Here is a 13,939-nt window from a genome sequence, read left to right as displayed (position 1 = left end):
AGGAAGTACAAAGGGGTACATACTAAAAAAAAGGCAGGAAACTTTTAGAGAAATATTTGCAGCCAGAAACTGGAAGTAGATTAACAAACGGATATTTAATCCTTTCATTTCTCATTCATCTGTTTTTCTATTTTTGTCAATCTGACAACCTCACTTTATTGAACTTGAGAATATATTTAATTAAAAGTTAGCAGTAAAGTCTATCTATATGTCAGGGCATGTGTCTCCAAATGGATTCTTTGTGGATTCAAATATAGCCCAATGTACCATTTTTGCAATCCAATTTCTCCACTCCACTCCTACCCCAACATGTTTTTTTCAAAAAATTCCATGAATTTATTTATGACTGTATTTTCATGACTCTCTGAATTTTTAGAAAACTTTCCCATAATATACTTATTTTCCACTGTTAAATAAATTTGAAAATGGAGGGGAAAAATTGCAAATTTTGGAATAAGAGCTAGACTTTTATTTCATGCGTGGGTTGAAAAATGCAAAATACGTTTGTATGCAAAAATGATAGAAAATAATACCTTCTTCCCGCTTTTAGCTAAATAATAAGGAAACACTGTGGAAAAGGGAAGAGTGGATATTTTGCTCACTTTGCTGTGTGATAAAAAATATTACAAAACATACAGAATAATGCTCAGGCAGGAGATGCTATACTATTCCAGACAAATGCTTGTCCAGTCTCTTTTTAAAAGCCCCCCATGATGGAGCACCCACAACTTTGGAAGGGAAGTTATTCCACTGTTCTAACTGTCTGGAAATCTGTCTGGAAGGATGGAAGGCTGAGCCAACCCTGAGCCTACTGAGATTCGATCTGCCAAACTGCTGGCAACTGGTGATCAGCAGAAGTAGCCTGCAATACTGCACTCTAACCACTGCACCACCGAGACTCTATGATTATTTGTGATCAGAATCTCTTAAACCCACTTTTTGCAGGAAGACCAATTTAGGAGAAATTTTAAGGAGACGGTTTCTGACAGTGAAAACAACCAAACGATGGAACAGAAGTTGCCTTCGGAAATTGTGGGAGCTTCATCCCTGGAGGCTTTCAAGAAAAGACTGATTGTCATCTGTCAGAAATGGGGTAGGGTCTCTTGCTTGGTTGGAGGATTGGACTAGATCAGAGGTCTCCAACCTTGGCAATGCTAAGACTTGTGGACTTCAACTCCCAGAGTTCCTCCGACAGCTTTCAAGAAGAGACTGGACTACCATTTATCAAATATGGTGTAGAGTCTGCTTGGGTAGGGGTTGGCCTAGATCAGTGTTTCCCAACCTTGGCAACTTGAAGATATCTGGACTTCAACTCTCAGAATTCCCCAGCCAGAAACACTGGCCTAGATGACCTACAATTTATTTGATTTATAAGCTGCCCAACTCCTTCCAGACCCTGAGCAGCGTACAACAGTTTAAAATAATTTAATATCAGTTTAAACCCCTCAAAATAAATCATTTTTAGCCAGAGCTAGGTGGGGTAACTCATTGGCCCCAGGTCTGCTGGCAAAGCCAAGTTTTCACGGCCCTCCAGAAGGACAGAAGGGTGGGGATAGTGGAGATCTCAGGGAGTAGTTGGTTTCATAGAGCTGGAGCCACCACAGAGAAGGTTTTCCCACGTGGTTCCGCCAATCGACATTGTCTAGTCGATGGGATCCTGAGAAGGTCGACCCTGTGGGCCCCAATCGGTTGCTGAGAGGTAGGCAGCAGAAGACGGTCCCATAATGCAGTAGAACATGGTTCATTCCAACTCTGTTAATTAATCTATATAATTCCTTCCAACTCTGTTAATTAATCTATATACGTAATCTCTATAATCCCTTTCCTGGAGAAGAAGAGAGGTTCTTCCCACCTTGAATAATCTGATCTTGTTCAGATGCAGCTACTCTAACCCAGTTTATGCAAAACAGTCCACAATGTATCCCCTCCTCGTTTTTCTGTTTCTATCTACAGTATAATCTTTTTCTACCAGCCTTCTAAATTGGATGCCCAAATAGAAGGTGCAGCACTATTTTTTTTGGGTCTTACTTCAAGAGAATAGTCAGAAAAGGGAACAGCAAACAGGAAAAGATAAAGTGAAAAGAATACGAGAAAAAGGAACTGGAGGCAGAGATGGGGAGTGGCAAGGCAGATCGTGAAAGGGAGGGCTCTTTCATTCCGAGAGCTGGCTGGACTTCTCCAAGCAGCCTCTTCCGACCTTGCATTGAGTTTTGAGAAGAAACCCTCGCTGGCCAAGTTCTCCCCACAACTGGACCTGATGGTGGAGCTGAAGACCACAGGAGGCAGAAAATCTCCAGTGCACGAGGCAACATGAGCCCCCATCTAGTCAAAATTGTTCTCTTCTTGCCTTTCCTCTTCATAGGTAAGTTTTCTTCTACTTCAGGGAAAAGCTGCTCAAGATCCAATGTGGCTCTAGTAACTACTACAGGGAAGGAAGATGGCAAATCGTATTTTTGGGCTTTGCTATTTCAACTTGGAGAAGTGGGCTGTGACTTGTTGAAGGCCATGTCAATTGAAGGACATGAACCAGATACCAGAAATAACTTTAAAAATAAGGCAGGCCATCATCTGGATGAGAGCTCTCCAAGCTTGGGAATTTTAAGACGTGTGGTCTTCAATTACCAATTCTGTCTTAAAGAAGTCTGAAAGGAGACCCTGATCTCAAGACGGGGAGTACAAGACCTGCTGTCTATTTGACAGCTTTGCTCCTAGGAAAGGACAACCCTTGACTCTATTGGTATTGGAGAATACCATTTTTTGGGGCTAGAATTAGAATATAATAGAGCTGGAAGAGACCTTGGAGGTCTTCTAGTGCAGCCCCCTGCTCAAGCAGGAGAACCTATATCATTTTAGATAAGTGACTGTGCAGTTTCTTCTTTAAAAACTCCAGTGATAGAGCACCCATGACTTCTGGTGGCAAGCTGTTCCACTGGTTAAATGCTCTCACTGTTAGGAAGTTTCTCCCGAATTCCAGGTTGCTTCCCTCCTTGCTTAGTTTCCATCCATTGTTTCTTGTCTTTCCTTCTGGTGCTTTGGAGAATAATTTGACTCCTCTCTTCTTTGTGGCAGCCCCTCAAATACTAGAATACTGATATCATAGCAATAGTAATAGCATTTAGATTTAAATACCACCTCATAGTGCTTTTACAGTCCTCTCTACGCCATTTACGGAATCAGCCTCTTGCCCCCAACAATTTGGGTCCTCCTTTGACCCATCTTGGAAGGTTGGAAGGCTGAGTCAACCTTGAGCCGGTGGGGAGATTTCAACTACTGAACTATAGCTAGCAGTTAGCTGAAGCAGCCTGCATTGCTGCACTCTAACCATTGCGCCACCCTGGCTCTTCTATCATGTCAGCCCTAATTCTTCTTTTCTTTAGATTAGCCAAATCCTGCAGTGGTTCTTCATATATTTTACTCTCTGGGCCTTTGAACATCTTAGTTGCTGTTCTCTGAAATTTTTCCAAAGTCTCCACATCTTTTTTGTAGTGTGGCGACCAAAATTGGTTGCGGTATTCCAGGTGTGGCTTACTAGGTTTTGTAAAGCGGCACAAATACTTCACCTGATCTTGATTCTATGCTTCAGTTTATACAATCCAGGATTGCCTTGGTGGTTGCTGGTGGCTTGTATTCAAGTGATCATCCACTAAGACTGTTTGTTTATTGTTTATTTGTTTTGTCCAACACACAATAATACACAATGAGGGTTATAGAGGATATAATCAGGTAGAATGTATTAAAGGGGGAATAGAGGAGAAAATAAAGGAGTGAAATATAACTATGAGAGAACAGCAGAAAAAGATATAGGGATAGAAGAGAAGATATAGGAGATATAGGAGAGACAATATGACAGGGGACGGTAGGCACTTTGGTGTACTTATGTAAGCCCCTTACTGACCTCTTAGGAACTTGGTGAGGTCAACCGTGGATAGTCTAAGGGTAAAGTGTTGGGGGTTAGGGGATGATTCTACAGAGTCCGGTAGTGAATTCCACACTTTGACAACTCGATTACTAAAGTCGTATTTTTTACAGTCCAATTTGGAGCGGTTAATATTAAGCTGTTCTGTCTGGGTCACTCCGGAAGCTATGACCAATCCAAAAAGATAAGCCAGACACACCGGTTGAATCCAAACACAGTTTTATAATGGTAAAGAGAAAAGAAGCCAACAGAAAATGTCCTTACAAGTCAGGAAAGCACTGGAACTCCAAATAGATACATGAAGGCAATTGTTCATACAAAAACACAGGATCCTAGATGACAAATGAGGCTGTTGCTAACAGGCACAAACCTCCCACAGGTCTTCAAGACTGCTGGGCCACGAGCCAGGAACAAAACGCTGAGAGAAAAGGCAGATAACTCCAACTCCACTGTGATAACACTCCACGCTGCTGGAATGGTTCTCATGCCTTATAAACCCTTCCCTGCTAATGAGGACCACACCCAAGCCCTGGTGTTCCTCATTCAACGCTGATAATATCTATTCAGTTGCTGCCTCCTTTGATCTATGCATCTCTGTCGCATACTAATGATAGCTTGTGCCTCATCATCCTATGACTCCAGAGACTCCAAGCTACTTGCTTGAGAGAGCCCCTCCCCAGGGTTCCCAGGTCCTTCTTCCTCGTCACTTTCCAGATTGTTATCTCCCCAGTCTGGCTGCCAAGAACTCTCCTCTTCGCTCTCAGCCTCCCCCGGGCATGGAGGCAGCAGAGACGCAGCTGGTCTTTGATCTTGCTCAGGCTGAACCACAACATAAGCTTGTATCTGTTGTTGGCTCTTGTGTTGTTGTGGTTAAAGCTGAAGTAGTCTTTGACAGGCAGGACGTTGCAGCATATGATCTTGTGGGCAATACTTAGGTCATGTTTGAGGCTTCTTAGTTCTAAGCTTTCTAGACCCAAGATTATAAGTCTAGTTTCGTAGGGTGTTCTATTACAGGTAGAGGAGTGAAGAGCTCTTCTGGTGAAATACTTCTGGACATTTTCGAGGGTATTAATGCCAGAAATGCGGCATGGGTTCCAAACAGATGAGATATATTCCAGGATGGGTGTGGCGAAAGGTTTATAAGCTCTGGTAAGTAGTGTGAGATTGCCAGTGCGGAAGCTACATAGGATTAGATTAACAACTCTTAAAGCCTTCTTGGCGATGTTGTTGCAATAGACTTTGGCACTTAAGTCTTTAGTTATTAGTACTCCGAGGTCCTTGACCGAGTGGGGATTATCTGTGATAATTTGTTGATTCAGTTTGTATTTGGAGTTTTGATTCTTTTTGCCGATGTGAAGGACAGAGCATTTGCTTGTTGAGATTTGGAGTTGCCATGTGTTAAACCAATCAGAAACGGAGTCTAGGTCTTTTTGGAGAGCAGTTATATTATTGGTGGTGTTGAAGAGTTTTACATCGGCTGCAAAGAGAACACAGTTGCTTGTGATGAGATCGCAAAGGTAATTGATGTAGAGAATGAAGAGCATTGATCCCAGAACACTACCTTGGGGGACATCGCTTTTAACAGGGACAGGGGTAGATATGGTGCTTCCTATTTTAACCACTTGTTGTCTGTTTGACAGGAATGCTGTAATCCATCTGTGGAGGGATCCTGAGATGCCATAGGATTTGAGTTTTAGAAGTAGTTTGTCGTGCACCACTGAATCGAAGGCTTTGCAGAAGTCAATATAAATTGCATCTATAGATTTTTCTTGATCAAGATGAGTTGTCCATATGTTTTTGCAGTGGAGGAGCTGCAGGTTGCAGGATAGTTTTTTTCTGAATCCAAATTGTTTGTTAGAAAGCAGATTATTAGTTTCTAGGTGGAGAGTAATTGATTGATTTATAATTGATTCCATGACTTTACATGGGACGCAGTGTAGTGATATTGGTCTGTAGTTATCGACAAGAGAGGGGTCTCCTTTTTTGAAGATGGGGATGACCATAGCTTTTGACCATAGTTTGGGAAGTATGCTGGTTCTGAAGGATTTTTTGAAGATTATGCTCAGTGATTCAGCTATAGCAGAAGAGAGGGTTTTTTAAGGAAGTATGTACATAGGCCATCTGGTCCAACTGATAGAGAGGGTTTCAGGTCACATAATGCTTTTTCAACTCGGTCTTCACTGAAGTCTATTTGGGTTAGGTCATTGAGAGAGTTTGTGATGCAAGAGATGAATTTGGGGGATGAGCCATTGCTGTTGACAAAGACTGAGCCAAAGAATGAGTTCAGGAGGTTAGCTTTGGATGAATTGTCTTTGTTGTTAGGTCCTTTGAGAGGTGGGATAGGTCTACAGTCCTTGAGTTTGTTGTTGACAAAATTGTAAAAGGCTCGGTTGGATTTGGAGCATAGGAGGTTTTCCTCTTGTATGCTGTGGTAGTTGAGACATTCTGCTTTTATTTGGTTGCATATGCTTTTATAACAGCTTTTGAAGTTTACTACTTGTCCTTTTTTGTTTTTACGCCAGAGAGATTTTTTTTTTTAGTTTGTAATTTTCTTATTGAGATGGGGAGGCTATTTTTCTTGATTGAGGTAGATGTTAATGGTATGTGAAGTCTGGATTATTTTCATCTCAAGCAAGAATGTGTTGTAGAGGTCATCTGTAGAGTTGCAGTTTGCGAATAAAGTTTGCCAGTTTAATGTTGAGAGATGGGTATCAATTAGTTCATAGTTCGCTTTTTTGAAGTTAAATTTCTGTGTTGCATTATTTGGGTGGATCTTGGTGTGGCCTAGGTTGAAACTGAAGTTTATCATGCTGTGGTCACTGTTGGAGAAAGATTCTATTATTTGTAAGCCATATATTGTACTTTTGCTGTTGCAGAAGATGAGATCTAGACAGTTATCTACTCTAGTATTGTTAGTTACTAGTTGGTCAAGTCCCAGATTGGTGACAGTGTTATATATATGAGGTCCTTCTCACATTTTCTGTGTTTTGAGCCAGGTCTTGCCTAATCTGTACTTATACCTTTGATTTTTCCTGCCTAAATGTAAATAGCACTTAGCAATAGCATTTAGACTTATATACCACTTCATAGTGCCTTTACAGCCCTCTCTAAGCAGTTTACAGAGTCAGCATATTGTCCCCAACAATCTGGGTCCTCATTTTACCCACCTTGGAAGGACAGAAGGCTGATTCAACCTTGAAATGTAAATTTTTGATTTCTCCACATTAAAATGTATTAGGGAATTGGATGCAGCACAAGTGAGGCAAGATCTGAGGAAACAATCCCCATGTCCCAAACCCCTCCCCATTTTGAGAGTAATCCAATCAGGTGTCATTCCAATGTTTTGAGAACCCTGTTGTCCCCAGTGCTATTGTAAGGGTCGGTGTCCTTGAAGGCAGGAAGATGGCTCAGTCTAGCCCCTCTGCTTCCTGTTAGTGACCACACTCACCAAATTTCCCACAGTATTATTTCACACCTCCAGTAGGCTTCCCCTCTCAAATGCCCCCTACCTCCTGGTTATAGCACTTGCTAGCGAGCTTCAAAACAAGCGAAGATGGGCAGCTGAGAGTTTGGATAATTGGCAAAAGTAAGACAAGGAGTCAGGTTGGGGCAGTGGTGAAGGCACCAGGCTTAAAACCAGCATGCCCTGAGTTCTAGTTCTTTCCTTTGGGTGAAAACAACTGTATGATCGTGGGCTTGTCATTCTCTCTCAGCCCTTGGTGTTCTGCTCCAGTTACAAACTTAGCAAACACACACTTTGGATGAACTTAATTTAATCAATAAACCACTGCTAATAATTAGCTGGGAATTAGCTAGGCAGGAAACCCTACACTACTTCAGACAGGTGGTTATCCAATATCTGCTTAAAAACTTCCAGTGTTGGAGCATTTACAACTTCTGGAGGCAAGCTGTTCCACTGATGAACTGTTCTGACAGTCAGGAAATTTCTCATCAGTTCTAAGTTGCTTCTCTCCATCTTTAGTTTCCACCCATTGCTTCTTGTTCTGTTCTCAGGTGCTTTGGAGAATAGCTTGACTCCTTCTTCTTTGTGGCAGCCCCTGAAGGCTGCTATCATGTCTCCCCTGGTCCTTCTTTTCATTAAACTAGCCCTGCCCCATTCCTGTAAACAATTGTTCTTGCTATCTCACGAAGTTTCAAAGGCTTGGCAAAATGCCTAGAAGTCTTCCTCGATAAGCAAGCTGAAAGCAGAGTAAGAGAGTATTTATTTATTTTATTTATTTATTGGATTTGTATGCTGCCCCTCTCCGTAGAGGTTTCCTAGACATGCGTTACTCACGATGAAGACACGATTCTAAAATGTTGTTTCCTGCAGCTTTTCAGCTGCCTGTGCTGTCCATGAGTAGACTAGGGGAATGGCCAATTAGCCCCAAGCCTTACTTCTGAGGAGGCCTTCTCTGGAGTAACCACCCCGTCTCTTGACAGCCCTGCATGCTGTTGCATTAAGAAGAGGAGAAGCCTCTTCTTCCTCATCACTATCAAGAGGTGCTGGAGGTTCCGAAGGCCCTGGCTGAACCTCTGCCTCTGGCACTGAGTCCTCGCCAGTCTCCTCCCTGTCCGACTCGGGTGCCAGCTGCACAGGCTGCCAGATCAGTGCATAAGTGCACCAGCGTGCCTTCCGTCCCCTGTCCTCATGTTTCTCTCTTGCTAGTATCATGTACAGTGTTCCCTCGATTTCCGTGGGGGATGCGTTCCGAGACCGCCCGCGAAAGTCGAATTTCCGTGAAGTAGAGATGCAGAAGTAAATACACCATTTTTGGCTATGGACAGTATCACAAACCTTCCCTTAACACTTTAAACCCCTAAATTACCATTTCCCATTCCCTTAACAACCATTTACTCACCATTATTACTGGTACTCACCATTGAATAAGACACTTAGTGATCCTGATATTTATAAACATAATTATTTATTAACAATAATTATTTTTTTTGTTATTTATTTGCAAAAATTATTAGTTGGCGATAACATATGATGTCATCGGGTGGGAAAAACCGTGGTATAGGAAAAAAACCGCGAAGTATTTTTTAATTAATATTTTTTGAAAAACCGTGGTATAGGCTATTCGCGAAGTTTGAACCTATGAAAATCGAGGGAACACTGTATATAAACATTGTTATATCTTTGTATACTGCCAATACGTTCTTGACAAAATAGATAAATAAGTCAGTATCCTCTTGAATGGGATCCCCTATCAGCTGAAAGTCTGAAGGGTTGGAGCTCTCACAACCTCTGTAGGCAAGTTGTTCCATTAGTTGATTGTTTCATTTTCATGAAATTTATCTTTATTTCTAGGTTGAATCTCTCCGTGATCAGTTTCCACCCATAATTTCTTGTCTGGCCTTTGGGTGCCTTGGGAAATAGCTTGAGCCCCTCCTCTCTGTGGCAGCCCTTCAAATATTGGAAGATGACTATCTTGTCTCTCCTGGTCCTTCTTATCCATGCCCAGTTCCTGTAAATGTCCATCATATATTTTAGCCTTCAAACCCCTAATCATTTTTTGGATGTTATCATTCATACAGCTTCAGGCAGCTAAGACTGAAAAACACCGCACCAAACATAGAACATAAAACAGAGAACATAGAAAAACATCATTGGAAGGGACCTTGGCGGCCATCTAGTCCAATCCTTTGCTCAAGCAGGAGAGTCTCTATCTTTTCAGACAAATGGCTCTTCTTGAAACCTCTTTTGATAGGCCACCCACAACTTCTAAAGGCAAGCATTTCCACTGGTTCATTGTTATGAAGTCTCCTTAATTCTAGATTGAATCTCTCATTCATTTGATTTCCATCCATTCTTTCTTGCTCTACTTTCAGGGGCTTCGGAGAATAAGTTGACCTTCCTCTCCTTTGTGGCAGTCCCCCAAAGTTTGGAAGTGTTACCATGTCACTCCTAGTCCTTCTTTTCATTAGACTAAACTAACTGGAGTAGACTAGAGCAGATTAAAGTAGGCTAGATTAGACTAGATTAGGTTACAGTAGGCAAGAGTAGAGGAGAGTAGACTAGACTAGATTAGACTGGGAGAAGAACAGCCTCAGGTTCTCCAGCTTGCCCTCTTTGGATACATCCTCAGGTCTCTGTTTTGGCTTTATTGCATCCATTGAACTCCAACCTTTTTTTGAAATGTGGTACTACTGCTGTCATTCTTCTCCCTGGCCTAAGTCATGAGCCAACTGTTAGTTTGATATAATTGGCACATGGGCTTTGCTGCTCCTAGATGGCATAGTCAAGTAAATTGACAGGGATCACAGTTTTGGTGGGTCTGGCAAGAAGGAGGAGCAGTTATAAGGATGGCTTTTATCTCTTTCATGGCCATCATTTTCCTTTCCTGAAATGCATCAGAATAACCTGAAATTGGTTGCAGAAGGACAATGCAACTGAAAGTCACATTTTAGAAGCAGCAGGAAAAGGCAGAACATGTCGGGGGGGGGGAGAGACGAGACTGGGGGAAGAAGTAGTGATGGGCCTCCAGTACAATCTTACAGGATGTCACATGCATCTTGATATCATCTTGGAAACCACACTGAGTGTCTCATGTTCCTCATTTGTGCTTAGATGATCTAAGTTTTTAGATGATCTTAGCCGTGATGGCAAACTATGGCCCACGAAGCCACATCGGAGGGCAAGTGAGGCGTTCCCCTGCATCAGCTCCAGTGTGCATGCATGTGCTGGCCAGCTGATTTTCATCCTTGGGACAGGCTGTTTCGCCCTCTGCACACTTCAGGGAAGCCCTGGAGCAGGGGTAGGCAAAGTTGGCTCTTCTATGACTTGTGGACTTTACCTCCCAGAATTCCTGAGCCAATTTGCTAGCTCAGGAATTCTGGGAGTTGAAATACAAATGTTATAGAAAAGCCAAGTTTGCCTATCCCTGCCCTGGAGGCAAAACAATCACCCAGAGGGTGACAGGAGCTATCTCTGTTCCCTCTCCACTGCAGCAGCCCGAGAAGTTCTGAATGTGCAGCGAGCTTTCCAGGCATCTTCGCATGTTCCGGGCTTCTCGGGCTGCTGGTGAGGAGGGAGCTATCTTCGTTTGCCCCCCCCCCATAGCCCAAGAAGCTCCGAATGTACAAAGATGCCTAGGAAACCCAGGACTCCCCGCTTTTCCTGCCATTCTTTTCCAATCACTCTTTTCCCAGAGGTGGCTGGGGGGGCATGAGATGGGGATCTTACTGGCGTTTGCAAGAGACAGTGGCAAGAATCCTGCACTCACTGCACACTCATGTTCCCCCTTCGTGGCCACATCTACCCTCCTCCCCGAGAGATCTCTCAGCAGCCATCTGGCAGCAGAGGAGAAAGTGGGACTCGTTAATCGCGGCAGGCATGGAGGGCTGACTGGCGCCGGGTGAGCAGGTGGCTCCATTTGGCCAGCGATTTCCCCGCTCAGCCCTTCTGAGGAGCAGCGGGAAGCCGGGGAGTCCCAGCCATCCACAGCCCACTTCGCTCCTTGGCTCCATCTCTCCTCCGAACCTCGGTAAACAACCAATCCTGGCCTGGAAGTGTTCAGGCTCCTGGGATGGAGAGGCTGGAGGCGTGGATGGAAAGAGCCCATGTGGATGCTGTGGGGGATGGAGGGCGAGAAGGGGGCTGACGAGGGGACATGGGAGAGTCAAGGGGAAAACAAAAAACAAGATCAATCAAACTTCTCGATCATGAGATGTTTTCTTTTAGAATGGGCTGCCCTGGACACAACACCGAGGAACGCAACGGAACTACAAGTGTCAGGTAGGATGTATGTCTCGTGGTGTTTGGGGATACTATTTGTTTTAGCAACTGTATTTGTTAATGCTTTCATCATAGTGTTGCAGAATTACAATTGGTTCCCATGGGTTCACAAATGTTCACTACTGTAAATCGCACAATGGAGGTAAATGATGCTAAAATTTGTTCTGTCCCAACGATGAGCCCTCCAAGATATAGGTCCACGCACACAGAGTATACAAATTTTAAGCATATAATTCTAATATTTTATAAAGCAGATAGGTTTTAAAATGCAGTGAAAAAGCAAGGAATGTCTTTTCTGTGCCAGCTAATTATCGTCCGAGAACAGATATCAAGTTCAAAAGATATTTCTCCTTTGATCACGCAGCTCTCCTTTTCACTGACTCACTTTGAGTTGGTGGCAGCCCGGAGATAAGAATTTCCTTCTTCTCAGTTGGTAATTTTATCCTAATAAACTAATTAGTCCCACATCCAACTCCAATCATCTATCATTCACATTATACAGTTGACTTCCACAGTCATTCATCACAAAGACAACCTTTAAATACCCAAAAAGGTGTGCCCAAGTGTTCTATAGATCTATTCATGCATAGACCACTTCTTGTTTAGAAACTCCTGCCTTCTGACACTCCTGCATACCCCAGCATCAATAAGAGGTTCTTCCTCTTCCGCTGAATCACTCAAGGGCAGCTCTGGAGGTGCTACAGACTCTGGTTGGCTTTCAGCCTCTGACCCTGTTGAATCCTATGTAAATAGTTGGTTCCATGAAAAAACGCTGTCTGTGCTGAAACAGGAAGTCGCGCCTGATTGGCTCAGACGCTGGCTGCTCTCTTTTGGCGGGAGCCGCAAATGTATAAAAGAGCAGCTACTCTCCAGGTTAAGCCAGACGTGTTCCCGCTGATTGTCACTTCCCTTTTAAGAGCTGAATAAAGGAACCGTCTTTACTTAAGCCTTTGTCTCTGGACTTTTCACTGGCGACGACGGACGGAAGAACCACACATGCAAGATGAACAACCTTCAAATCGGCCGGGCTCCTGAGTTCTTCGATACGGAGAAATCCTCCTGGGACGCCTACATGGCCAAGTTCGAGATCTTCCTCGAAGCTGCCGGAATAAGGGACGCCGACGCCGAACGAAAGCAGGCAATTTTCCTGAATTACTGCGGCCCAGAGATATTCGATCTCGCCCAGACTCTCACCGATCCGCTTCCAGCCAAATCCGTCACTTGGGACATCCTGCAAACCAAGCTCGCGAGCCATTTCAAGCCTATGAAACCAGCCGTCGTTTTCCGGCACCAGTTTTCAAGAATGGCCCAGCTCGAATCCGAATCCATTAACCAGTTCGCTACGCGTCTTCGAACGGTGCTTTCAAAATGTAAGTTTGATAGCCCGAAAGCTCGCCTCACTGATGCCCTAATCTTCGGCATGAGAAATGCCATGGTCCGAAACAAGCTCCTCACCGAAGACGAGCCGTCTCTCCAGGCAGTAATCAAGCTGGCACAAACCGCAGAGGTCGCCGACGCTGCTGCCAAAGAGCTGAAGGAGCATGACAAGCGGGAAGTCGTCGCCAAGATCGACTCCACGTTTTCCCGCGCAGAGGCCCCAGACGACCTCAGCCCACCAGCCGTCAACGAGGACAGCTGTTTTCTGCTGCAACAGGACCAGACGAGACAACCAAGATACCCTCGCCCCGTCGCCCCCTGCTCCGGCTGCCGAGGAAACCATCCGCGCCAACGCTGCCCTTTCCGGGACGCCATTTGCCGCCGCTGCAACCGACGCGGCCATATCGCCGAAGCCTGCAGAGCACGCTTGCCTGAGGAATCTTTCTCCACTCCTCGTCCTCCTCGGTTCCAGACCCAAACACCTCAACCGCGCGAAAACCGGTTTCCTCGGTTTTCCGGCCACAAGAACTACTCAACCGCTAACCGCGACTACTCAAGAGGTAACAATCAATTTTCTGTAAATAGCACGGCAACAAAAAATGGGGGCAAGATTGTAATCTCACTGTTCCTAAACAACAAGCCATGCACTATGGAACTTGACACGGGGTCTAAATACACCATTATGCCATGGGAAAAGCTTATAATGTACATGCCTAGCCTCTCCAAGTCTGACCTTTTACAAACCTCATTGGTAATTAGAGATTTTCAAGGGGGGATAATACCTGTTCTAGGCCAAGTGAATGTACCTATTATGTTTAAAACTGTTAAATGTACCCTTCCTATGATTGTTGTTGCAGGGGCTAGACACTCTCTCCTGGGTTTGGCTTGGATGGAACCATTGGGAA

At 44.1% G+C, this 13,939-nt stretch overlaps 1 protein-coding gene across 1 annotated transcript in view; it reads left to right on the top strand.

The window, feature by feature from the left end:
- Positions 1 to 2,192: 2,192 nt before the first annotated feature.
- The window catches only part of LOC139172047 (tyrosine-protein phosphatase non-receptor type substrate 1-like), a 54,688-nt gene continuing 42,941 nt past the window's right edge, over positions 2,193 to 13,939 (top strand). The window contains exons 1-2 of the mRNA XM_070760710.1: positions 2,193 to 2,362; positions 11,604 to 11,657. Of these exons, the coding sequence (XP_070616811.1) occupies positions 2,311 to 2,362; positions 11,604 to 11,657 (106 nt within the window). The 5' untranslated portion in view covers positions 2,193 to 2,310. The remainder of the gene's footprint in view (positions 2,363 to 11,603; positions 11,658 to 13,939) is intronic.

This window comes from Erythrolamprus reginae, chromosome 9 (genome assembly GCF_031021105.1).
Source record: "Erythrolamprus reginae isolate rEryReg1 chromosome 9, rEryReg1.hap1, whole genome shotgun sequence".
Lineage (NCBI taxonomy): Eukaryota > Metazoa > Chordata > Lepidosauria > Squamata > Dipsadidae > Erythrolamprus > Erythrolamprus reginae.
This window is presented reverse-complemented; position numbering and strand designations above follow the sequence as displayed.